Source organism: Vipera ursinii (assembly GCF_947247035.1).
Source record: "Vipera ursinii genome assembly, chromosome: 3".
NCBI lineage: Eukaryota > Metazoa > Chordata > Lepidosauria > Squamata > Viperidae > Vipera > Vipera ursinii.
In genome coordinates this window covers 109,297,571-109,325,461 of record NC_139516.1, presented here as the reverse complement: position 1 = coordinate 109,325,461, position 27,891 = coordinate 109,297,571, and the positions used below count along the sequence as shown (strand labels likewise).

General features: G+C 38.5%; 1 protein-coding gene across 1 annotated transcript in view; it reads right to left on the bottom strand.

The window, feature by feature from the left end:
* The window catches only part of LOC310638025 (centrosome-associated protein 350-like), a 130,049-nt gene extending 107,740 nt beyond the window's left edge, over positions 1-22,309 (bottom strand). Inside the window, exons 1-4 of the mRNA XM_083358712.1 lie at positions 22,111-22,309; positions 14,003-14,088; positions 13,196-13,236; positions 12,299-12,410 (exon numbers count right to left, since the gene is read on the bottom strand). Coding sequence (XP_083214838.1) covers positions 12,299-12,410; positions 13,196-13,236; positions 14,003-14,075 — 226 coding nt within the window. The 5' untranslated portion in view covers positions 14,076-14,088; positions 22,111-22,309. The remainder of the gene's footprint in view (positions 1-12,298; positions 12,411-13,195; positions 13,237-14,002; positions 14,089-22,110) is intronic.
* Between the last annotated feature and the right edge of the window lie 5,582 nt (positions 22,310-27,891).

The following is a 27,891-nucleotide window of genomic DNA, read 5'->3' as shown; positions in this document are numbered from 1 at the left end:
AGGTAGAGGCATAGACAACCTGTCTGTGGTTCAGCTTTCTTCAGAGACAAATGAAATCAAGCTCTCCGAATCTGCATGGGTTCTTCGTAAGACAATAATGTTTCTCTTCCAGGGGCTCACAAAGGCAACATTTCTGGCCTAAAAGTTTCTTGATGGAACAAAGCAGGACTTTATCACCATTCCAGGCTCCTATCAACCCGCAAGCAAAGTTGGATCAGATCTTGCAGCACAGACGGACAATAGCTGTAGGCAAATCATCTGGTATTTCACATGAATTAAGCCTTCCTGAAATTAAGCCTACTAATATGGCTCCATTCCATTCTGAATCTTGAGCAACAGCCTGAAGTCGTTCACATCCACAGCTGGAGGTGGTACCCCTGCTCTAACTGTCAGGTGCAAGGGTTGTTGGTTGCTAATTTGGTAGGATCCTCAAACACTATTTTTAACTATAGCTTATGAATTCATCCAAATGAGCCAGCCAAGGGTTTTGTAGCAGAGGCAACGGAGCAGCCCATTTCATTACTGGGCCAGTTACCAGATTAATAACAAAACCTCATGGCACTGAAATTGTACATTCTAAGATTTTTGTGGCTTGGAAACCATTTGTCCTATGCAAGGTAGGTAAGAGAGAAAACAGAACAATAACTCAAAGAGTCTTTATTGCCATCTTGAAAAGATAACCAGTGGTGATAAGACAAATATTTTAATAGAGGGTAATTAAAACTTGGAGTTAGAAATTTTTTTAGCTATCTTTTACTTGAGTAGTTTGCAATCTGCCAGCAGGAATCATTTACAGGCCCAAGCAATCAAAAAGGCTAAAACAAGAGAGTTCCTAGCATATTTCCATGAGTCAAGGTGGTGGTCTGAATGCAGGGCAATGAGCGGCAAGGACCTGAAACAGGATGTCACAATCCAAAGCTTTAAGAGTTGTTTTGAATAAAGGAGAAAGAGCCTGGAATATACTCTTATGTGACCCAGTTACTGATGTGGCTTAATCAGGTGAACTGCCACCATCATCTCTTGAGAAGTGACCAATTCTATTCTGCTATTTATAATTGCTGTCATGTTATATTAGAATTCGGGGGGGGGAGTGTTTAACAGCCCCCACCTTCTCAGGTAGTCTTTAGGAACTGCCTCAGCTATCTGAATGCCTGCTGGATTCTCCAGGTTGACGATATGATCCACTTCTTCAGCCTCATACTTTATGTCAAAGCTATGGACACGTGAGTCCCATACTAAATTGTTCTTCTCCGATTTATTTTTATTATGCTCTCCAAAACCAGTGCTATCGAGGTAGGCCACCCACTACAGGTGGTTGAGATAACCTAGGGCAGTGTGAATTAAAATGTCGCAATTGATAATAAGAGAGGAACTCTGTCCTATTCCATTGGGTAAATCTATAAAGATTTCCATGCTCCTCTTGCAGGAAAAATGTGAGCTGATCGGAGAAATTAGCTCCTCCTGAACTGAGATCAGAAGTTGGCACAGGGTGGAAAGGAAAACAGGGGACCTGGAACTACTAAACCGATCCTTTGTGATGCTTGGCCATCTAGGTCCCTAAGGGAGTAGCAATAGGAGTTCTAGTAGTTCTAAGAATTGTGCAGCTTGCGTAGCCAAAGTATTGTCTATTTTGAGGTTAACATGTCAAGTAAACAAAAAAGCAAACTAGAGCACCAACAGAGCTAGTCCTCAGCCCCAGATATTGGAGTGGTCTTCTGATATACCACTGAACAGCAAAATGCTCCTTATTTGCTTGGTGGCCGTGGCAAGACTGAATCATGAAATGGACAGTAAAAAGAAAGGACTGGGGAGAAAAACAGAAGGGAGAATATTGGCTGTTAATTCTAGGTAGAGTAAGTGTGTACTCTGCAGCAAGGCAGGGCCAAAACTCTGAAAGGAAATGTTTCTTTTCCCCAACCGGAAGCACTGTCAAAACTTTCTCCAGTTAGCCTCTATACTGATTAGGAGAGAGATACTCACTGCAGGACGTCCTGATCCCATGCAGGAAAATTGTGGAGCAAACAAGCAAAAATAAGTATATTGGCATTTATTTACAGAGAATTAAATAAATGTATTTTTAGTGTTAATAGATACATTTCAGTAGATTTTTAAACCAGTGTTTGTATATTATTTCAATTGATATCACTGCTTATCTCAAAGCCACCTCAAAGTCCTTGACTTACAAATGGAACATCCCTCGCTAAATGATGTAGTCACTAAGTGAGTTGCACCTAATTTTACAATTTTTGCTGAGACTCTTTGCCGTTGTTAAGCAAATCTGCCTTTCCCCCACCGGCTTTCCTTGTCGGAAGTCCCTTGGGAAGGATGTGAACGGTTATTATGTGATCCTGGGACACTGCAACTGTTGTAAATACATGCTGGTCGCAAAGTGCCCAAATTTTGATCTTATGACCATGGGGATGCTGCAATTGTCATAAGCGTGAGGACAGGTTGTAGGTCAGCTTTTTTCAGCGCTGTTGTAACCATTAAATGAATGGCTGTAAGGACTATCTGTACATGGCCCTGGGCTGCTTACAACCATTAAAAGTAATATTAATATAATATAAAAAGCATAGAAAACCACATAAGAAAACAATATAACACAATCCCCAGCCAAGTTATAAAATCAAACAAGAGTCAACATAAGCACTGCAGAAGGCTCTACTGCACACCCGGTTTTCCAAGCCCAGTCACAAAGCCACACGTTTAAGGCCTTGCAAAAGGCCAATAGTGTTGGGGCCCATCTGCTCTCTTGAGGGAATGATATTCCAAAGGACAGGTGCCACAACAGAAAAGGCTTTTTTTCCTGAACCTAGCAGAAAGTATTTCCTAGTAGACAGGACCTAGATTACGCCTCTCCTGCTGGATAAATGCAACTGAGGAGGGGCAATCGTTCAAATAACCCAGTCCCGTGCTATGAAAGGTTCTATAGGGAATCACTACTACCTTGAAGTGAACCTGGAAATGTTCTGGTAGCCAATGCAACTCACAGAGTAGAGATGGAATGTGTGTTGATAGAAGGAGCACTATAACGTGCCTGCACAGCCACCATTCTGAAACCAGCTTAACTTCTGGGTGCTGTTTAAGGGCAGCCCTATGTAGAGTGCATGACAATAAACCATATGGGAGGCGAGGAGGGTATCAGTGGCTATGAGCTGAGTCTCTTGGTCCAGTGACAGGTACAACTGGTGCACAAGAAGTAGTTGCAGAAAGGCCTCCTACAACTAATATTGTTTTGGTCCCATATCAAAGCCTGAAACCAGGCTGAAAGAGTCTAGATAATCTGTTTCTTCTAGATATTCTGGAATCTTTTTAACTACATTCCGTAAAAAGGTAAAAGCTGTTCAGTCTGGTTCAGTCTAGCAATAGCTACTTGAGGAGAGGGTGAACCACCACCTCTTTAAGGGATGGTGGGATGGCCCTCTCTCAAAAAAATGTACCTCTGCAAAAACTCAACCACATATCACCTCCCTGGAGGCCTTAGTCGGCCAGAAGGCATTGATCTAGTACACAGATAACCAAGTTCACAATTGTGAGAACTGGCCACTTCATCAGATTCAACCGGTTCAAACTTCTCCCAAATAACTAAGCAAGACTATACTCTAGTTATCCTATAGGTCCTGCCCCACAACTGGTATTCAACTGGGAGCAGATGTAAGCAATTCTGTCTGACTGATGTCCATCATATTTATCTGAGCAGCCTTGCAGATAAACCTCCAAGCCTGATCTATCCAGGAGAGCCCGATCACTTTAAACAATGCCACTAGGTGTCAATCGGGATAAGGACGGAGAAACGCTTTACAAAGTAACTCTTAATGGCAGCTCTAACTGTCTAACGCAGGGGTAACTTGGTGGAAATGGCAAAGATTTCAGCATATTTGAAAGACCAATCGCAACAGAGATATATCGTGGAATGGAGAAGATGGATTGAATATATTCAGAATAAATATGGGACTAAAAAGTTTCATTTAGCATTTGAATAAGTAGTGGATTTTTATGATGCATAATTAGTTATTTGTTATTTTATTAATATGACTATGGAGAGTTAAAGTGCGATAGAATTTAATGTTTTACTTTTGTTTGTTAGCATATTTTAGCTTATGTTTGTATCACTATACCCTGTATTCAGCTCTGGGAAGTCGGGGAGGGGGGAGGAGACTGGAGAGTTGGGGAGAGGGGAGGGGGAGGAGGGAGTTTTTTGTATTTAAAAATGTATTGTAAAAATTTTTAATAAAAAAAAATGTCAGAACTCATGGAAATGGCAAAAAGGAGAGAAAAAAATATTTTTAAAAGAATGGAAATCTTCTATAAACATTTTGTTAAAAGAAGAAAACAATAAAATGATGTATATGTTTAATGATTCAAACAGATGAAAATTAAATAAGGGGATGAAGAGATTTCTGGAAGAGTTAAGAGGGAAGAGAAATGATAGGTCTGTTAATAACAGTATCTACTGAAGAGGTTGGAAATCATTATATTTCATAACTTTGCTTTTCCCAAAGATACTTTTTTTCACAAGGTAACTGAACTTTCTTGTGTTTCTTTGAAGACGTTTCGCTTCTCATCCAAGAAGCTTCTTCAGTTCTGATTGGATGGTGGAGAGCTGAAAAAGCTTCTTGGATGAGAAGCGAAATGTCTTTAAAGAAAAACAAAAAAAATTCAGTTGGCTCGTGAAAAAGCATATTTGAATAACTATGACCTGGATGATTAAGAATCTCCATAGACATTTAACTTTGCTTTTCTTTCTTAATTTTTGTCTTGGATTTTTCTCTTTTTGTTTAGATTTTTTACTTGTTCTGTACCAGCCTACTACCGGCCCTGCAGATAAGGCAGGGACAACCCATTTACAAGAACTAAGCCTGCCAAATTTATGGACACAAAAGCAAACAGAGCAAAAACAAGACACGAACCAGGAAACAGGAGCTATTCAAACGGTTGCCTTCAGCAAACCAGCCCTCCCACGCATTCCCCTTTTAAATAGTTCAGGGCGTGGCTTCTCTCTGCCTCCTTCCGAGGTGCCCCATTGCCTTCCTCTGTTTACTCCTGATTGACTGCCTCCTGTGTCGGGCGTCCTTGAACAGGGCCAGCTGTGGGTCATCTTCATCCACGCTGTCAGGCTCACACAGCTGGGTCTGCGTCGTAACCAGGTGGGGGGGGCCTGGCTGAGGGCTCTCATCAGCAACCTCTCCAACACCCTCAGCAACCTCTCCAACACCCCCCTCCTCCTCCTCTGAATCATCTGACCCAACTGCCGAACCCACAGGGTGACCCTGAATCACAACATTACTTTATGTAAAATCTTAAATATAATTTTTTTAAATCCCATTTATATCCCACCCTTCTCCTAAGACTCAGGGCAGCTTACAATCTAAAGCACAAATCAATGTGCTTAGCAATAGCCTTCATTCTATGTATATGCCTGCTTATTAGGGCTTTCACCCCCCCCCCAAGCGGCATTATTACAAAGTCAGCTTATTGCCCTCAACAATCTGGGTCCTCATTTTACCTACCTCGGAAGGATGGAAGGCTGAGTCAACCTTGAGCCTGGTGGGACTCGAACCTGCACTAATTGCAGGCAGCTGGTGTTACTTAAGGAGGCATTAGCCCACTGCTCCACCAAATCATATCTCTCTCTGATCAGTTTTTAACAACTATGTTACTCAAATTGTTTTCTTCTATAATAGTAGTCTCAGTTTTAATGACTTATGTCTTTTGATCTGTTTTGTAAATGCCTAACAAAATAAACTAAATTTCGCAATATGTCACCACCAGAAAAAATGAACAAAATTTGATTTATAGACAAAAATTTATAACAGAAAGACAGAGTATTAATATGGTGAAAAAAAACCACAAAAGGCATCCTTATTCCTGAAATATCCAAAATGACAAAATGAAGAAACAAAAAATGAGAGGAAGCAAAAAGCGGAATTTAAAAAAGCAATTTCATTAAGGAGAACAAAAACAGTTCTGACAGTTCCTGAGAGATCCCATCATGGTGTAACAACAACAACAATCCTCAGGATATCTGGCCTAAAGTATTTGCTGCCCAAAAGCTTAGGTCTATAAAACAGAGACAATTTTGTCACAGCCAAGGATTATATTTGATGGAGGGGTCGAGAGCATATCCAGGGCTGCAGAAGAAGGGTTCATGATGCAGAGTGAAAAGGGTGGTGATGGTGATGGAATGGAGAGGATGATAATGGGATGTTTATGCATAACACTAATAACAAAATGCAACACCACTGGAAATATTATGAAGGCAAACTAGTAGACAGGACCTAGATTACGCCTCTCCTGCTGGATAAATGCAACTGAGGAGGGGCAATCATTTTAAATAACCCAGTTCCGTGCTATGAAAGGTTCTATAGGGAATCACTACTACCTTGAAGTGAACCTGGAAATGTTCTGGTAGCCAATGCAACTCACAGTAGAGATGGAATGTGTGTTGATAGAAGGAGCACTATAGCGTGCCTGCACAGCCACCATTCTGAAACCAGCTTAACTTCTGGGTGCTGTTTAAGGGCAGCCCTATGTAGAGTGCATGACAATAATCCATATGGGAGGCGACGAGGGTATCAGTGGCTATGAGCTGAGTCTCTTGGTCCAGTGACAGGTACAACTGGTGCACAAGAAGTAGTTGCAGAAAGGCCTCCTACAACTAATATTGTTTTGGTCCCATATCAAAGCCTGAAACCAGGCTGAAAGAGTCTAGATAATCTGTTTCTTCTAGATATTCTGGAATCTTTTTAACTACATTCCGTAAAAAGGTAAAAGCTGTTCAGTCTGGTTCAGTCTAGCAATAGCTACTTGAGGAGAGGGTGAACCACCACCTCTTTAAGGGATGGTGGGATGGCCCTCTCTCAAAAAAATGTACCTCTGCAAAAACTCAACCACATATCACCTCCCTGGAGGCCTTAGTCGGCCAGAAGGCATTGATCTAGTACACAGATAACCAAGTTCACAATTGTGAGAACTGGCCACTTCATCAGATTCAACCGGTTCAAACTTCTCCCAAATAACTAAGCAAGACTATACTCTAGTTATCCTATAGGTCCTGCCCCACAACTGGTATTCAACTGGGAGCAGATGTGAGCAATTCTGTCTGACTGATGTCCATCATATTTATCTGAGCAGCCTTGCAGATAAACCTCCAAGCCTGATCTATCCAGGAGAGCCCGGTCACTTTAAACAATGCCACTAGGTGTCAATCCACGCATGCAATAAGGAGGGAGAAATGCTTTACAAAGTAACTCTTAATAGCAGCTCTGTCTAACTGTGCTGGCTCAGGAATTCTGGGAGTTGAAGTCCATGAGTCATAAAAGAGCCAAGGTTGCCTACGCCTGGTCTAACGTATGCTCCAGATTTTGCTCTATATCATTTTCCAGCAATGCTCTAGGTTTCTCTTCAATGATGAACAGTATCTTAAGTCACCTCTTTCTCTCTTGGGACCTCCAACAGAATGTTGGCTAGCATCTAGCCAGCGACTGAGTTTCACACCTGAGCAAATGGCGCTTCCCTGGAGAAAATGCCCGTCTGTGCTTCGGAAGGCTGCTCCTTGAGAAAAGGCTAGCAGCATCCAAAGGAATGCTTCCGGTACCTCTCATACATAGCACCAGGAGCTGTGGAAAAGACCAAGCTACAAACCTCAGTTGGAGATTTTAAAAGACATTTGCACTCACCGGGTCTATTTAAGCACTTTTTGTGTTTTGCCACCTATTGGCAAGAGAGTCCTTTGATTCAACAGAGAGGCTAATCCCAGTCTTTAGCCCAACAAAAGAAATAAAAAGTCAAGAGCTAAAAATAGTAAGGAAGAAATTTAAAATGGGAAAACTCTCTGAGACCTTGGATTAAGCAAGTTAAAAACAGACTAATTTACCAGCTGAATTTGAGACTTCTGCTAATTAAACAAGTAAAAGGAGACATAATAAATAAACAGGCATACCTTTGGGAGAAAATAAGTGTTGTTTTGGATTGTTGACACACAAAAAAAAGGGTTGACTGGCTTTGACAAACAGAAGCACAACAGTACTGATAGAAAAATGAAACAGGGAATTACAAAATGTTTTGGAATACCATAAATATATAATATTTGAGAATAAAATTGCTAATTGTGAGTCTTTTTCTCCCCCTGCTTTTTACAATTTCTCCTTTCACCAAAAACTACAGAAGTGATTACATCAGGAAGGGAAACTTTGACAGAACATCAATAGATGGAACAATGAATTATTCAAGACACTTAACAAAAATGTTGGAGGAATTGGGAAAGTTTATCTGTTAAAGAGTAAGATATGAAAAACTACAATTACAGTGAGGAGTTGTGGCAACAGAAAGATCAAGAGACAAGCCCAGCAAGAATTAGATGCCACAGGACTAGAGTCATCCAAATCTAGAATGCAGATAGAGTAGCGACCCTAAGGGAGCCTGCCCATCATGGTAGTAGCTCATGCTGATCATCAATCGGATCACCCACCTGACTAACCAGATTAAATAACTATTTTTTTGAAGGTTGTAAAGCAACCGCCATCATTGTAACGTGACCACCACTGTCATTAAGCATGGTCTGCTATGGGTATAGTTTTGCTGAACAACAATAAAATGACCGTGGGATGCTGCAAACAGCCCTAAATGCTTCTGAGTGGCAAAAAGGGCGGTTTAAGTGACTGTGCCTATTTGGAGATCGGTAAACAAAAATTCCAGGAAATATACAGCTTGTCCTCAACTTACAACAGTTCATTTAGTGACCATTCAAAGTTACCACAGCACTGAAAAGTGTGACTTAGGACCGTTTTTCACAGTTACCTTTGTAGCATCCCCATGTGATCAAAATTCAGATGCTTGGCAACTGATTCATGTTTATGACCGTTGCTGTGTCCCAAGGTCATGTGACCACCTTTTATGACCTTCTCACAGGCAAAGTCAATGGGGAAGCTAGATTCACTTAACAACTGGGTTATTAGCTTATCAACTTCAGTGATTCACTTAACAACTGTGGCAAGAAAGGTCATAAAATGGGGCAAAACTCACTTAACAAATGTTTCACTTAACAACAGAAATTTTGGGCTCAATTGTGGTTGTAAGTTGAGGACCATCTGTACACGTATACTTTTCTTAAAGACATAGTTCTTTTTTTAGATATGTTATAAATCTCAAAGAAGCAATCTATATAAACTAGCCAAGTAGAGATATTATAAAAACATGCTCAGATCGTTATGCCAGAAAAAAATAAAAAACATATAGATGGAGATTAAAGGAAACTGTATTACAGAAAAATCAATTACTGAGAACTGTAAAAATAATTGAAGGAATTCTTCAAAAACAATCCGAGTAAAGAAACAAAAATAAGGACATTTTAGGATGCAAGTATTCTATTTTTGAGAACTCAATTTATATTATAGAATTCCAAACTAAAAAAAAAACAGAGGGCAAAATATGCAAAAAAAAATCAGCAGAAACATAGATCAAGGGAGACAAATTAAAATGTTCCCCGAAAAGAAAAAAAACAAATTAAGCTACTACAAAACTGCATTTAAGATTGGGGGAAATGCAGAATCATTGCTTGGTAGAATTTCTGTCATAAAAATGAATGTATTGGCTAGAATGATGTGTTTTTATTTCAAACAATACCAGTTTTTAAAAAGTGAGGCACCATTTAAACAATGGCAAAAAATTTATTCGTGTGGTAAGGGAAGAAACCAATGTTTCAATATGAAATACTGCAGGATGCAAAAGATAGAGGAGAACTAGGCTTACCTGACATTAAACTGTATTTTGCAGCCAACAGTTTAGTTTGGATGAAAGATTGGGTATTGCTGAGAAATAGAAGAATGCTAGAACTGAAAGGATGCAACCTGAGGTTTAATTGGCATGAATGTTTATGGCACAATAAAGTAAAAATTAAGGTGGATTTTAAAAATCATTATGTGAGAAATGCCATACAAATACAAATCCAGGCTGTGCCTGAAAATACTTTTATTGATCTTAGCACTGGAAATATTTTAAAAACGAGGAACAGAAGAGAGAGAGAGAAAAATGAGAGATGTATCAGGATTTACTAATGAAGAAAGATGGAGAACTTAAATTTAAGTCAAGAGAACAACTGACTGCAGAGGGATATTGTTTTCATATACATAATTAAAAGAATGATTTAATATATACATGTAACTGAATTGAAAATCTACAATGGAATTTGTAAGTGAGTATTGTACAAATGATAATTATGCATTTGCAAAAATGTATAAACTTTTATTTACTTTTGAAACTGAAGAAGAACAAGTTAAACACTTATAAAATGGGCTAGCAATTTTGGCTATAGTATGTAGAAGGATACACAGCAAAAAATGTGGATAAATACAATTTACATTGGGTTATATTTCGTGAAAATATTTTACATAAAATGTTTTCATTGGTACATGATGCCAGGAAAATTATCAAAAATGTATAAAGGTAGATTAAGTCAGTGCGGGAAATGTGAAAAACATAAGACACTTTACAATGCATTGTGGACTTGTGAAAAAGCTATGAAATGTTGGATACAAATACATACAAAGACCTTAAGAATTTTAAAGATTAATATTGCCAAAACCCCATAAATTTTTATTGAGATTTATGGATCCCAAATCAGAAAAGACTCATGAAAGACTAAGTTTGTATATATTAATAATAAGATTATTATATGCACAAAAATGGAAGAGTATTGAAATTCCAACAGTGGAAGAGTGGATCATAAAAATGTCAGAACTCATGGAAATGGCAAAAGGGAGAGAAAAAATATTTTTAAAAGAATGGAAATCTTCTATAAACATTTTGCTAAAAGAAGAAAACAATAAAATGATGTACAGTATGTATTTAATGATTCAAACAGATGAGAATTAAATAAGGGGATGAAGAGATTTCTGGAAGAGTTAAAAGGGAAGAGAAATGATAGGTTTGTTAATAACAGTATCTACTGAAGAGGTTGGAAATCATTATATTTCATAACTTTGCTTTTCCCAAAGATACTTTTTTTCACAAGGTAACTGAACTTTCTTGTTTTTCGTTGAAGACGTTTCGCTTCTCATCTAAGAAGCTTCTTCAGTTCTGATTGGATGGTGGAGAGCTGAAGAAGCTTCTTGGATGAGAAGTGAAATGTCTTCAAAGAAAAACAAAAAAAATCCAGTTGGCTCGTGAAAAAGCATCTTTGAGTAACTATGACCTGGATGATTGAGAATCTCCATAGACATTTAACTTTGCTTTTCTTTCTTAATTTTTGTCTAGGATTTTTCTCTTTTTGTTTAGATTTTTTACTTTATGTAAAATCTTAAATATAAATTAAGTCATATCTCTCTCTGATCAGTTTTTAACAACTATGTTACTCAAATTGTTTTCTTCTATAATAGTAGTCTCAGTTTTAATGACTTATGTTTTTTGATCTGTTTTGTAAATGCCTAACAAAATAAACTAAATTTGGCAATGTCACCACCAGAAAAAATGATCAAAATTTGATTTATAGACAAAAATTTATAACAGAAAGACAGAGTATTGATATGGTGAAAAAAAACCCACAAAAGGCATCCTTATTCCTGAAATATCTAAAATGACAAAATGAAGAAACAAAAAATGAGAGGAAGCAAAAAGGGGAATTTAAAAAAGCATTTTCATTAAGGAGAACAAAAACAGTTCTGACAGTTCCTGAGCGATCCCATCATGGTGTAACAACAACAACAATCCTCAGGATATCTGGCCTAAAGTAACTGCTGCCCCAAAGCTTAGGTCTATAAAAGAGAGACAATTTTGTCCCAGCCAAGGATTATATTTGATGGAGGGGTCGAGAGCATATCCAGGGCTGCAGTAGAAGGGTTCATGATGCAGAGTGAAAAGGGTGGTGATGGTGATGGAATGGAGAGGATAATGGGATGTTTATGTAGGACTGCTGGAACAGATTTATGACTATGTACCGTACTCAAAGCACTTCGTCCTAAATTAAAATGATGCACTGCATAACACTAATAACAAAATGCAACACCACTGGAAATATTATGAAGGCAAACTTCTGGTTACAAAAACAAGAAACCATCTCTTCTTATTCTTCACATGCACATCAGCAATAGCAGCATCCGTAATTATTTTCAGTGTAGAACTTTTTCACTGCGAGAACTTAAGGTACCCTACTAGCCATCACGCAGGAATTCTGTTTCTCAAACAAAACTTTCAAGTTTTGCCATTTGTAATTTGCTGATTTTGCTGGTTGCAGACCAAAAATGCTCCACTTAAAAATGCTGAGCAACTGAAAGCTCATTTTTCAAAAGCCCTTAATACATACCTTTCCTGCTTATTTTCCTGGTAGTACTAATTGATGGCTTTTTTTCCATGACAGAATCCAATCCGGCTATGCTAATAGGAGCTACTTCCAATTTGTTCTCCATATGCCGCAACTAGATAGATTAAATGGGATAGGAAAGGTATCAACATTTTAAATTTGTTATATTGCCACTTAAAAAAAGTAAAAAAGGCTTACAAAAATTGGACAAAACATTCCCTAACCCAAGTAAAATGAGCTCAGATTTTAATTTCACCTTTGTACAATCAAAAATAGTTTCACACAATTGTGAAACACATTAATGCAACATTTTTCTTTGCAGGAAGCAATTTATATTACATTTTTCAATCCTGAAAAAAAGAAAATGAATGAAAACCAGAAGGATAAATGAAAATGTGATGTATCAGACCAAACACATCAAATTCATTATATTGGAAAACTCTGGGCAAATTCCTTAACAGTAATTTTTTTGTAAACGCAAACTGTATATTAGGAATTGAGAAGAGTTGCCTTAGCTTAGCAGATCAACTGCATTTTCAGAGAACTAGCATTAAAATCTGGGTGACTGACAGAAACAAGGAAGGAAGAAAAAGGAGAAAAAAAACTTCAGCAACTGTATACACAAGAGGAGAGAGTGTCTGTTGGAATTAATTCCTAATTTTAGGAATCCTAGGATCATAAAAAAAGAGCTCAGTGTCCAGATAGGACAAACTAGTGGGTGGCTTACTTCTATGTGCATTTTAGGAGGATAGTGATTGTATTTTACTGAAAAAGCATCTTAATCTTTTACTGTCCTAGAACATTTCCAGGATAAGCATAACACTTAATATTTTTCATTTTTAAATACAGTCTCCTGTATGGCTTCTTTTTAATTTAACTCAATGCTAAAATACTACTTACTGCTGCCTTTGTTTGTGAAAAAGCATCCCATTCTGTTAAATCTGCAGAAAAAAAAATGAAAAGAAGCACTTATTAAATACATTCAAGCATCACCTGTGTGACAAACATATTGCAAGGTTCAGTAAGTTTTATATACTATTTAAAACAATATATTTACAATATTTTTTCTCTGAATATACTTACTTGACTGTGGCCAGCTTTACACATCACAACAAACCGTAATGTAAGTTTATCTGGTTTGGGGTTACTATGTTGTATGAACCCAATCGAGGGCAAAACAAAATGGTTCACGAACAAAATGATTCAGGCGACATCAAAACTGAGATATGGATGTTTCAGAAGCATTGATTCAGACAAAATATGGTTGTCCCAAGCTGAAGTGTTTTTGTGATGATGGTCAAGAAAATGCCAAGGTTGAGTAGGAAAAATAGGGACCACTACGGTGGGAAGGTAACAGCGTTCCGTGCGCCTTTGGCGTCTAATCATGCCAGCCACATGACCACGGAGACGTCCTCGGACAAACGCTGGCTCTTCGGCTTTGAAACGGAGATAAGCACCAGACCCTAGAGTTGGAAACGACTAGCACGCTTGTGCAGGGGAACCTTTACCTTTACCTAACAAATTTGCAAATAGAAACCAGAATGTTTGCTAGCAGAAGTTAGGGAATAAGAAAGAAGAACTTGTTATCTGACCATTCTTCCCAATGGATATCATTTCAGTTTAACACAAATTTTTGTTCTGTTAAAATTTAGAAAGTCAGATAAAATTCTTTGCACCCAGTGAGATAAGAATTAAATAAATTTGTACCTCTGGTGGAATTCCTGTTTTGGGGGAATTTTGGATTGTGTAAGGGAAACTCATTTGTTTTGTTGCTCCACATTCTATTACTTCACCTATAACATAAAGATAAATGTTCACTGAAAGATCTAACAGAAATTCATACACATACCTTGTAAGTTATCAGTATTATTTTGACGTTTATTAGCATAGAAAGCTAAATCTGAACCTGCAAAATATTTTACTTCAATATTTTACTTCAAGTCAAATTCAACAATTATTCAGTGTGAAAATTGTACACACTAACCAAATTATATTTAATGTTCAATTTTTACCCAGCATCCAAAATTATGCTGCTTATATGAAGTCTCACTTATAATAATCCTGCCATTAACCAACCTTTTAATTTTTTTAATATAATACTTTATATAAGCATTTTAAAACTACTTTATACATTTATATAATAAACTAATAAATACAGTAGTATGGTAACTTACAAATTTATATACTTTAGAAGAAAAAGACTACCTTCTTATATAATGAACTATTTGCTTAAAAAGGGGCAGGCTATATCGCTTCAATGGTCATATGTCACTTTTTTTTGGTGCCACTGTAACTTCGAACAGTCATTAAACGAATGATTGCAAGTCAAGGACGACCTGTAACCAGAAACTTGGATGGATATGGAAGTGAGCCCATCTGAGCTTTAGATACACCATCAGTCACAAACTAGGGGAGAGCTGCAGAGTGGCCACTACTATTCATCAGACTTTTGTGCTTTTTATAAGGGATGCTCCAATTACTGATTTTATGAAAAGCTGGGCTCTAATAAACAAATGGGACCGTTTAAGGTGACCTGGTCTGTCTTCTCAATGAAAGAATAAAACAAGATAATTTTACAATTTAGGTACTGAAGGAAAGAGTGGAACACAAACTTCAAGAGCTAAAATCACTACTTCAAACAGACGTATTGGAGGAGGTCACAGAATTTATGAAGAAGGGATAACTAGAAACAACATAACAAGGGCAAAGAAAGACAAAGGCAAATTTTCTACCCTGCATTTTAGACAAGGAAAAGCACACAAAACAGAAGAATCAATCCAAATGAAACAGGACAGTAACATGTCTCAGAGAACTGACTGATGGGAGAGAAATCTTCCTGACAGAGAGCTTACTCAAACAGGGAAGGGAAATCTATGTGTGCTGGGATATCCAGTGTGAAACTGCCAACAGACCTAGCCAACATAAAACTTGACTCTTTAATAATAAAAAACCATATTATTTTTCTATAGGGACGCGGTGTCTTACTGGGTGAGGACGCTGAGCTTGTAAATCAGAAGGTCGGCAGTTTGGCGGGTCGAATCCCGAGTGCCGCGTAACAGAGTGAGCGCCTGTTACTCGTTCCAGCTTCTGCCAACCTAGCAGTTCGAAAGCACGTAAAAATGCAAGTAGAAAAATAGGGACCACTACGGTGGGAAGGTAACAGTGTTCTGTGTGCCTTTGGCGTCCAGTCATGCTGGCCACATGACCACGGAGACGTCCTCAGACAAGTGCTGGCTCTTCAGCTTTGAAACGGAGATGAGCACCAGCCCCTAGAGTCAGAAACGACTAGCACGCATGTGCAGGGGAACCTTTACCTTTACTATTTTTCTATGTTTTGGAGTGGGTTCTTTTCTTACCATTCTTTTACTTTAAAAAATTCCTGGATATATTTATAAAGTCATCTGGAGTATTTCACTCACTGAAGATTTTTTAAGATTTGCCTGGAAACAATAAAAGTCTTTGCATATTAATCTCTAAAATTCTCAGGACGCAAAGGAGATTTTTGTATTTCTGCAGTCAAAAATCCAACTAGCAAATGTTATTAAAAGGTATAAGCGTTCATGAGCTGCAGCTCACTTCATCAGATGTATAGCATGGCTGTAAAAGCAAATCTGTGACATACGTGTCAAAGCTGACACATCACTATTTATGGCAGCATTCACCAACTTCTGACAACAATTTTCATCCTCACATAATTTTCGAAGACTGTGCAGCCCCTGGAGCCTCAGAAAATTGTACAAGAATGGGGTGTCCTTTCACATAATTTTTGAAGGCTGCAGAAGCCACAGAAGAGCATTCTCCAAAGCTGCTTCATGAAAAAGGACCACCGCGTAAAAGGTAAGCAGTGTGGTAGATCCTGGGCAATCATACCATTCCCCAAAGTTCATGCACCTTTTTGAGTAGCAGTGATGATGCTAGGACTCAAATTAAGGTCCTCCTGGCCCAGCCTCAGAGCTGCTGCTGAGTGCCACTGTTAAGGGTGGCCTAGAGGGAGAAAGAGAATTTTCTCTTTTGTTGTGTATGTGTGTGGGGGGGGGGAGTGTGTGGCATGCTAGCAGAGTCAAGTTAGGCTTTTTCCAAATTTGTGATATGCCAAGCCCAAAAGGGTCACCATCACTGGGGAGACTCATATATGATATAGACCGAGGTGGGGAAGAGGAAAGGTGGAAGGAAGGAAGAGGAAGACAATTTGCAAATGCAAACTGGAGTATGCAAAAAACAAAATACTTGTAGGCACATTCATTAAGTATAGTGTGCTGAAAACTATTGTGCTTGTTGAGATCTTTTAAAATTGCCTGAAACCTTTTGATGTATTTTTTCCCCTAAAACAGTTTTTTCCTCGCTTGATGACCCTAATTGCACTGGCATTTCCACTGTTAAGTAAAGTAGTCACTAAGAGAGAAATCATGTGAGCTTCAGTATGCTTTCTGGTTGGAAAGAGACAGCAACAGTTTCACATTTATCACTTTTGTTTGTCTCCTAACCATTTCCCTCCCTTTAGAGTGCTCATGTCTGCTTACTGTCTTGTCCACATCAAAAACAATGCTGTGGAATACATACTGTGCAATTTCAAAGGAACTCTGGAAAGCTCAGTAAGGCAAACCTGGTACCTGTCTGCAACAGCTTAAAGTAGCCAAGCTTTGTTCTAAGATCCCATATTTCTTTTGATATGCCAAACTCTTCATATTTTAAAAAATGGGCAGAACCACTCTTACACACAGCTAGGATGAGCTGTGTATAATAAGCTATTTCACTTATTTTAATAAACATTACTTGCAACAGATAACATAGTACTCATACATTTTCATTGGTATTTGCATATCTCAAAATTTCTTCATCTATTTTTCCATCTTTAGTAAACATACAGCAAAGTACACAAATGAACCTATTTATTCATTTGACAATCATTTACTCCACTGTTCCTGCTGAAGTATCTTGGTCTTCAAAACATTAATGTTTAAAACCATCTTGATATATCATATAATCTAGCTAACATTTGCTGAAAAGCATTAGGGTCAACACAGCTTCATCAACATACAAAAGCATGTGTATATATCCCTAGCAACATACTTAGCAACATACCCTAGCAACATACTTCTACTTTCACCACAAGGATTCCCTATTTATTAAGGAGCCATGGTGACTCAGTGGTTCGAATGCAGTATTGCAGGATAATTCTGCTCACAGCCTGAGTTTGATCATGACCGGCTCAAAGTTGATTCAGCCTTCTATCCTTCGGAGGTCCAATCAACAATCCATAATTAAAGCCTATCACTTTCATTTCCCCCCAAGATCTACTACTAAATAATAATCTGTCCCATTTAGAAACCCTCAACCTTGTATCTTTCAGAAATTATATAGTCCTTGCTTAACAACCCCAAGTAGGATCAGCAATTCCATTACTAAGCGACATGCTTGTTAAGTGAAACATCACATGATCGTGACTTGCAATTTTACATCTGGATACACCATTGACTCTGCTTCTTGGAAGTTCGCTATAAAGTACGCAGATACTGATCATATAACTATGGGACAATGCAATAGTTGCAAGTGTGAGGTCCAGTCCTAAATTTACTTTTCAGTGTTATTATAATTAGAAATGGTTGCTAAACAGGACCGTTGTTAAGTGAGGACTATATATATTCTAATCGTTCATCATAAACAATCAAATTAATTTTAGAATTATTACTTTGCCTGTGTAATATAAGACTAAGTTTAAAACAGACTTTTCCCTAAACAGATCCTCATTGAACTATCACCATTGTCATTCATCCTAAATAGTCCAGACATTTTCTGTATTCTATAATCTTGTTCAAACCCATCTATTCAAGTTATCTAACTTTTTTTTCAATATTCCATACCAATTCGTGTTTTTATGTTAGTCCTTAGCCTTAACCAGACCTGAATCTTCACTTCCTTATCTATATTAAAAAGACAGAAATGTTAGATTAGGTCTTAAGAAACCAACCTGTCTTCACAGTATATTGTGGATAATCTGCATACCAGTCAAGCAGCAAATTTCCTGAATCATTTAAATCTGGGTTTAAATCTGCATAAAAGTGGCAAAAGCATGCTCTGATTTATTTATGAGGGTAGATTACAGTACTCACAATCCTTTTGTTTGTGGTAGGAAGGAAAATAGATTTTAAAACAAAAAAGGAGAAATTGCTAGAAGACAGGCAAGAGAGAACTAGGCTTTGAAATTTGCCCTTGATTAAAAATTACAAGTTTTCTATGTTTTTAAAATATTTTTTTTATTTTCAGTAATATAAACTCATCATACGGATTTGAGAAATGACTACTGTACAATGTTTAATTTTCATTGGCCAGTAAGCGTACAGGCTGTCAAATACCTATGTATCTCAAATACTTGCCATATGTAACATTACTTGCTAGAGTACCAATCAATTTTGGCACATTTTGGACTTACTTGCAAGCAAAGTCCAGTCTTACCCCATGTATGCTAAAACCATATTATCAAGCTATGTTTTTGAGTTTGCAAGCATTGTACTATTTGCTCACATCTTATCAACTCAGAAATATATGAAGTGTGTCTACTTAGGGTACATAGTAGAGAAGACATGCTAAATAAAAATACAGATAGGAAATAATGTAAAGATTGTCCAGAAAATATAGCTTTGGCTTATGAAAGAAGGAATACTTAAAAAAGATGAGACAATGAAAAAAGAAAGCTGCTACGGATAATCAATACGTACAATTAAATAAAATCTGATTTTACTGTCCCTGTTTTGAGTCCTGATATAAAACTTGAGTGATGATGTCAAACTTATTCTTTTCCCCCAAAGTTTGTTCCCTCTTTCTTTCACAAAATCCAGAGAAGCACCTCTAGCAGATAGCATATATCACATCAAAGGAATAATCAATGAATCTAAGACTGTGTTCATATCATACATGACCAAAAATGGCTAAGTGGGAAATACTGTATGCTATATAAAAACATTACAGATCATTTTTCAGCTCTTTATCCAGATCACTGTCCAGATCATCCCCACATGTTTTCCAACTGTTAAACAGATAACTAAGATTAGCGATTAATACAATATTTCCTTGGCACTGACCAAGTTCCCATTTTTCATTTTCAAAGAAATTCCTGGTTAACTTAACAGCAGAAATTTAACTCAAAATGTTAAGGTGATATTCAAACAATACAACTAGCTCCCATCATCAAAGGACCTTCGCTCCTTCCGGCGTGATCTAAAAACTTATCTATTCGAACAAGCCGGCCTGGCCTGATGGGTTTGGGTTTCGAACAAGCCGGCCTGGCCTGATGGGTTTGGGTTTTAACATTATTTCATCTAATGTATTCTTATTTTTATTGCCCTGTACACCGCCCTGAGTCCTTCAGGAGAAGGGCGGTATATAAATCAAATAAATAAATAAATAAATAAATAAATAAATAAATAAATAAATAAATAAATAAATAAATAAATGCAATAGAGTATTCCAGTCAAAACTAACCTGAAATAAAAATAGTGATAGACAAGAATTTTTAAAAAGTCACAATTCATTTTATAAATGTAGAATTTGTTAATACTGTCTCTGCTGAACTTATTTTCTTTCCTCAAAGTGTGGACTGTTTATAAAAATCAACTTCATTTTAACTTATTTTTGGGGGGCAGAAATATTTTCAGTCATTAAAGAAAAGCCAATCATAAAGCTAGGAATTCATTTTTAAAAAAAAAAAAGAAAAGAAAACCTTGTTCCTTTCAAAACTTTAAAAATTATTCAATATTAATGTGGGGCATTATACTGATATTATAGGAGAATGAGGAAATAATGACTGACAGTGCCTTATGACAGTCCTACAATGTCATTTACTTGTTGATATTGCAAGTTAGAGATGAGATTGATTCTTACTTGGATTTGTACCACAAAATCCTCTCTACAATTACAAATAATCCCCATGTTCAAACATACCATGCAACAACAGATGTCACCTGCTACCTCCCAACAGGGCTGCCCGCCCTATGGGGCATGGGGAAATATCCTGCCTTCATTCTGTGAGTAGGCTGCCCACAATGTATTTCTACTTTCCCTATGAGCTGAGTATAGAGTCCTCAACCTATGACCACAATTGAGCCCAAAATTTCTGTTGCTAAACGAAACATTTGTTAAGTGAGCTTTGCATCATTTTACAACCATTCTTGCCATGGTTGTTAACGAATTGTTAACTATTTGTTAAGTTAGTAACATGGCTGTTAAGTGAAACTGGCTTCCCCATCGACCTTCTTTGTCAGAAGGTTGCAAAATTGATACATAACTCCAAACGCAGCAACTATCATATATACATGCCAGTTGCCAAGCATCTTAATTTTGATCTTGTGAGGATGGTGAAGCTGCTACAGTTGCAAGTGTGGAAAGCTGTCAAAAAGGTATTTAAAGGCCAGTCTTCTGACAGATGAGCACAATTCAAAGCGCATTGACAATGTCTCGAATGGTGATGAAACATTTGCAACCAGATTGCCAAACTCGGAGCTCAAACCACCACCACCAGCCCAACTACCAACCTGAGCTACTAATATTCAAACACATTTCAAACTGTCATATGTCATTTTCCCACTGCCATTGTAACTTCGAACAGGCACTAAACAAACTGTTGTAAATCAAAGATTACCTCTATTGGTGAGCAATATGATTCTCACTACCATGTTAATGTGTTCACCGAAGGATAAAGAAAATCTCAAGCCATTTTTCAAGAACTTAAGAACTCACTTTAGTTGTACTTTCTTTGTATCATTTTGGAGACTGAAAGACAGAGGATGTTAAACTCTACAGATAGTACTCAACTAACAGTTCATTTAGTGACCATCTGAAGTTACAACAGCATTGAAGAGTGACTTATACTATTTTCACATTTATGACCATTGCAGCATCCCGTCACATGACTAAAAATCTGACACTTGGCAACTGATTCATATCTATGACAGTTGCAGTGTCCCAGTGTTATGTGATCACATTTTGCAATCTTCTGACAAGCAAAGGTAATGGGGAAGCCAGATTCATCTAACAACTGAAGTGATTCACTTAACAACTATGGCAAAACAGGTCGTAAAATGGAGCAAAACTCAACAGTGTCACTTAATAACAGGAATTTGGGGCTGATTTGTGGTTGTAAGTTGAGGACTGCCTGTATTGACTCTGAGCCTGTAATATGTCTCTTTTGCTGAAGCAGACTAAAATGTAATAGGGCTAAGAAGTAAATTCCTTGGAGAGAAAACCTTACCTTATTCCTTATGTTAGTTTGCACAAGTGCATATGAGTTTGTGCCATTAGCACTTATTGGGAATGCATAAAAATAAGTACATTCAGTATCTGTATTTCAGGCTAGTTCCTCTAAATAATTATCAGAACCATTCCACTCTGAATAACTTTTTCCCCATCTCTTTATATCTCATACAGTTTAGACTCATAACTCTTCTGGAAGTCAAATAAATTTAGCTCATTCTGGATTCTTGCAGTATAATGGCCTGAAAATAGAGGTAGGAGGGAGGCACTTCTTTTAATTCAGGGAATCTAAGTCATAACCGAGCTTCCTCCCTTTAAACCAGGAAGAAGCTGTGACAACCCAGGCCGAACTGCAGCGGAATGGAGTGCGGAAAAGGGGGCGGCCACAGGACGAACAAGAGGTACAAACTCCGAAACGGGCTAGTAGAAAACAGCCTCCCAGCGGGTCACCCCCTTCTGAATCCCAGGAGCCGAAAGCCGGAAATCCTGTCAAGTTTCTCTCGCTTTCCCTATAAGCCCCCAATTGGGTTTCAGCTGGAGGGCTCCCCACAATTGGAGAGCCGCCTCACCTGCTCCAACGCCGCTTCCATTCCTTCTCCTCCTTCCTCGCGGCGACCGAGGTCGTTGGCTCATCCCGCAAGTCTTCGGGATTGAGCGCTGCGGCGAAGCGGAGGCGGCCCCCACCCCCCAAGTCGTTTTAACGGCAAAATCGCCCACAACCCGGCGCCATTACGGCTCGCCAACTGAGACACAAGCGCCGGGACTCAAGCTTCAGAATACCAGTGGCGCTCAATAGGGCGGGAGCTGCGTTTGGAAATCTCGCGATATGTCCTAAGAGAAGTCATAGACCTCCCAAATATGGCTATCGACGAGTCGGTTTCTGTGCGCTCCGGTCATCTTGAGTGTGGTAGAGTTAAATACACTCCGCCCATCTCTCTCTCTCTCTCTCCCCCCCCCCGCCCCCCGCTAAATAGACATGAAATGCGGGGAAAACCTATACGTTGGTTTGTGGTTGAAAGTAGGGGAATATTAAAGATTCACTGAAAGAAGAAATGCCTGGTTCCATCACTTTGATGCCATTGTCCCTACCGGCCAGGGTTTCCTTAAAAAAATGAAACAGCAAAGGAATGTGTCAATGTGGGATTGGTGGGGTGCATCTCGGTATATGGATTACTATAAAAGGGGTACAACATGATTATCAACTCTTCGATTAAAAAAATTCTGTTGAATCTTTTGAATCTTGTTTTCTGTAAAAAGTAATTAAGATTTATTTTTAAATTGAATTGTAATTAAGTCAGTTTATGACTTTAAAATATCACCGAATTCAGAGATTTCTGCTAGTAACGGGCATGGGTAAATTGCCTCTGAGTTAAGTTGTGGTACAGTTATAGTCAATGTAATCCTATTAATATTTATTCAGTAATAAGCAACGTGAAATTCCATTAAGGCAAACACCTAGCTTCTGAACTCAGGCTGAATTTACATGCCAGGCTAACGATAATAAAGTTGTTTTGCCTGAATATTCTGCAAACACACACACACACACACATATGATATCATGGCTTGATACTGAGGATTACTCCAAACATGAGCAATTGTATTTTATTTAAAGAGCCATCGTGAGAAAAAAAAACCTTGGCTTAGAACGGGTAGGCAACCTCGGCTCTTTTATGACTCATGGACTTCAACTCCCAGAATTCCTGAGTCATAAAAGAGCCGAGGTTCCTACCCCTGGCTTAGAAGATAGGTGAACTAGATAATTGACCAGCCTAAAATAACAGAGTTTGATGGGAAAACATTGAGATGAACATCAATGCCTTGGTCTTGAGACCCCTTATACTGCAACCTCCTGGATTTTATTCTTCATTTATTTTTAAACTAGCAATGCCTGAGCACTATATTGCTTTTCAAAAGAAAATGGTTTAGTAGCAAGCCAGGTGGAAACCAGTGATTTTCCAGTTTCTATCCCTTGCAGTTATTCCATTAGCATTTTGTAGTTCTCCTTGTTGCCTATGTCCTCTACATTACTGTGTACCTCCGTACAAAAAATATTGAGAAGTAAAAACTGTAGATAGTGGCATGCAGAAGTTAAACTGCTGTATGCTGAAGTATTTGAATACATACTTTATACTAAGCTATAAGCCATGGTTTATAAAACAAAAACAAAAACTGAGTTCATACAATGCACAAAGCAAAAACAAAACATATTGCACATGACTTTGTTTATTTATTCAGTTTCTATAGCCAAGTAAATCTCAACCAAGCAACTCTGGGCAGCTTACAATTCTAAAATTATAAAACAAATTAAAAAATAGTAAATATCCACAAAATGACTTATATACTATATCTAGAATGAAACATAAACTTGAGATAATTCCCATTAATATTGCCTGCTTTCTAACATTCTACTATATAAGTCTAATGTAAACTGGTGAACTGGTGTTTGAAAACTTTTTAAACAAGGCATAAGTGTAAACCTGGTTACACAATGACATTCGTGTACAACAGGGCTGTACACCACCTGAGATTTTAATATAAAAAGGTTCTTTGAGATGTACAGTCTGTAGCTGGTTACACAGAACCAGCCTTCAGTTCCTTAAACAAATATGTCCTTTACCAGAAACATGCTGTGGTGGGCAACCATCAGAATCCAGAGAAAAGATCTAGCTAGCTACTAAATATGAATGCTTTTGCATGCTCTACCACCCCTTCATACCATTAAATCTGAAGGAGTCTAGGTCACAAAGCACAATTACCAATATTCACTTATAAACAGAACAAAGCATTTAGGGTCATCCTCAGTATTTTTTGGGAGTGCCAGCATACACCAAATTTTGGTTACTCACTGTACTAAGTATTAAAGTTATATTAAAGATGCTTTTTCAAGAGGCAACTGGACCTTTCAAGAGGCAAGCATATACATTCTAAATTCTTACTTACTGTTATTATTAAATATTCCATGTCCAGCTATAATTTGTATTCTTGATTTTAACTTCTTCACCAGAAACAGTTTTAAATTTAATTCAACAACATACCTAAAATCACCATAAGTTTCTCTCCAATTTCCCTCTTTGAAGCCTCTCCATGAGGTAGCCATAGAACTCCTTTTCTTAATATTTTACTTTTTTTAAATTAATGCATGAAACCAAGGTATAAATATTAAGAAAAAAAGATCATGGAACACTTAGCAAGGTTCTTTTTCTGATCATCTTTTTAAAATATAAAAAATACCGTAGTAAAACACATTAAAACTTTTACCTGCTGGAGACAATCTGAGATGGTAAGGAAGATAACCAAATGACCTCTCATTTTAAATCTTTTTTAATGAGTTATTACCAGGCTTACATACAAGTGACTCACAGCCAGGAAAATTAAAATAACATGTACCAGAGAGTAGAAGGAATAGAGTAGAAGGGAGAGAAGGATGATATGTAAAGAAACATGCTATCATTTTACATGAGTCAGATTTATTACAACTTAGAGAAGGGCAGCGGAAAATGTTCCACTCCATAGTACTCTTGCACACTTATCCTAAAAATAGATGAGGCAGCTGGTACTTATAGCTGAAACCAAAGAAGATACAAGAGCAGCATAAAAGGAAGTCTAATGGTATTTTGGGAAAGCATGCCTCCACCTATTGAGGCCAGACTAAGGATCATCCACAAATACATAGAGCCACAGATCCGCCTAGTGTTATTATGATTTGAAATTGGATACGACTAATGGAAACTTCAAAAGGAAACCCAGAAATGTAAAATCAAAATTCCTACAGATATACATATTCCTTGGCTATTCAGTATTGCCCTTGTTTAAATTATTAGCAAATTGGTTTGACATCAATTATAATTTTAAGATATTTTCACAAATATTCTTAACATCCCCCATCCTTTTTCCCTTGCATCTCATTTTCCTTCTTCTAAATGAATAACTTTCTACTTGCCTGTCTGTAAATTCCATACAGTTTTTTTTCCAGCCCATTTTGGTAAACTATCAAGATGTGTTATGAATTTTATATCTAGGTCTAAGTCATGCATAAGAAAAAGTACAAATGAAATCTTAATGAAAGTTCTACATTGTAGCTGCCAACTTTTTTTTTCTTACAAAAGATGTCATAGTTTGTTATGTCCTATTGCTAAAAATTGCATATTTTTCTATTGGGTTTTACTTAAGCACCTCTAACTATTAGGAAATAATAAATATTATTGTGGAATCTGGTTATTTTTAAAATAACACCAAAATAGGTTTGTTGAAGAGTTGGTATAAATGTGGCATCAAAAAAAATTATTTTATCAATTAATTAATTAGATTAATTATCAGGAAGTACTTTGTTAATACTTTGCTGAAATCAGGTTATACCACCAGCATTCCCACAATCTAGTAAGGAAGTGTAGTGATATGCCGCTTGGGGTGTGTGTGTGTGAAAGCCCTAATAAGCAGGCATATACATGGAATGAAGGCTACTGCTAAGCACATTGGTTTGTGCTTAGATTGTAAGCTGCCCTGAGTCTTCGGAGAAGGGCGGGATATAAATGGGATTAAAATAAATAAATAAATAAATATGTGCAAATATGGTATGGCACCATGCTAAAAAGCAGAAGACGGTGAGTCCTACCTTAGACATCAGATCTAGCTGGGTGACTTTGGGCCACTCACTCTGTCTCAGCCCAACCCATCTCACAGGATTGTTGTTGTGGGGAAAATAGGAGGAGGAAGTAGATATCTTCACTGCCTTGTGTTATTTGTAAAAATAATAAATGTTGGATACAAATAAATAATCAATAAATGACTTTGGGGATTGGGGGAGGAAATGGTCTCTAGAGCACTGGTCTTCAAACTTGGCCCTTTTATGACTTGTGGACTTGGCTGAGGAATTCTGGGAGTTGAAGTCCACAAGTTATAAAAGGACCGAGTTTGAAGACCCCTGCCCTAGAGAATCAACTGATGGGTGGTGGGGAGCACAGCTGCGTAACTGGAAGAGAAAGAAAATCAGAAAGTAACTTCTATTGTGTAGTGGGTCCGACGCAAGGAAGAGACGCCAGCCGGAGTACGTGTTCAGCTCTTTATTTGGAAGGAGGTAGTGTACTGGGGAGTGAGGGTTACCTGGCCTCCTTAAATACCTAGCCAGGTAAGCGGACAGCCAATGGGGTTGGCCCTAGGTTTTCCGCCAAAACTGGGTTTCCCGCCAAAACCGTTCAGGCCAATGCCCCTGGTAGCTGTTGCTATGCAGGTGCCTGCATACATAACACCCCTCACCCCTTAGAGAAGAACCACATAACAATGATGAACAATTGCAACTAACTACCTAACTATATACACTGTGTGTCAAATGCAAAGCAACTGTGTGGTGGTCACTTGCACACATAGTCCGCCAAGTAAGCAGGTGTCCTGTGGGGCCGGGTGGACCATCTGGGCGTGGCTTGGCCCTGGGCTTGGACAGCCAGTTCTTGAGGCCTCTGTGCTGGGTTGAGCAGAGCTGGGTTCAGGAGGCCCTCCTCCTCTGGTTCCTGTTCTGTGTTCTTTCCGGTTGGGCTGACCTCTCCTGGGATGTGGCTTTCCTGTTGGCCGAGTGTGGTGCACTCAGGGACCCTTCCTCTGAGCTGGTCGATGTGTTGCCTTACATGTCTGTCCCCCTCTACCCCCACGATGTAAGAGAGGGGTCCAGTTTTCTCAACCACTGTCCCCGGAACCCATGGATGCCCTGCCCCATAGTTCCTTGCCCAGACCAGGTCCCCCACGTTGAGAACTCTGTGTGCTGGTGATGATGGTGATGATGATGATGATGATGATAATGATGATGACGACGATGATGGTGGCCTATCCGTCTCAGCTGCTACTCGGTCCGGGTGTAAACGGTCCAGCTTGGTGATGAGACGCCGTCCCCATCGAAGTTCTGCTGGGCTCTTACGCATGGTGTGGTGTGTTGGGCGAGTAGGAATTTCGCCAGTCTGTTGTACCAGTCCCCGCTAATGATGTGCCGGAGTGTGTCTTTGGTCGTCCTTACCATCTGTTCAGCTTGCCCGTTGGTCGATGGATGGAAGGGCGCGGAGGTGGCGTGCCTAATCCAGTTCGCCTTCAAGAACGCCTGGAAATCATTAGCGGTAAACTGAGGCCCATTATCAGACACAATTATGTCGGGGAGGCCGTGTGTGGCAAAGAGAGCTCTGAGCACCTGGATTGTCCTACCCGAGGTCATGTTGGGGACAGGGACTACCTCCAGCCACTTGGAGTGGCTCTCCACTACTACTAAGAACAGTTGGCCCTGAAATGGCCCTGCATAGTCAATGTAGATGCGGGACCATGGTGTGTGTGTGGCCTCCCACCAGTGTACTGGTGCGTGTGGCATTTCTGGC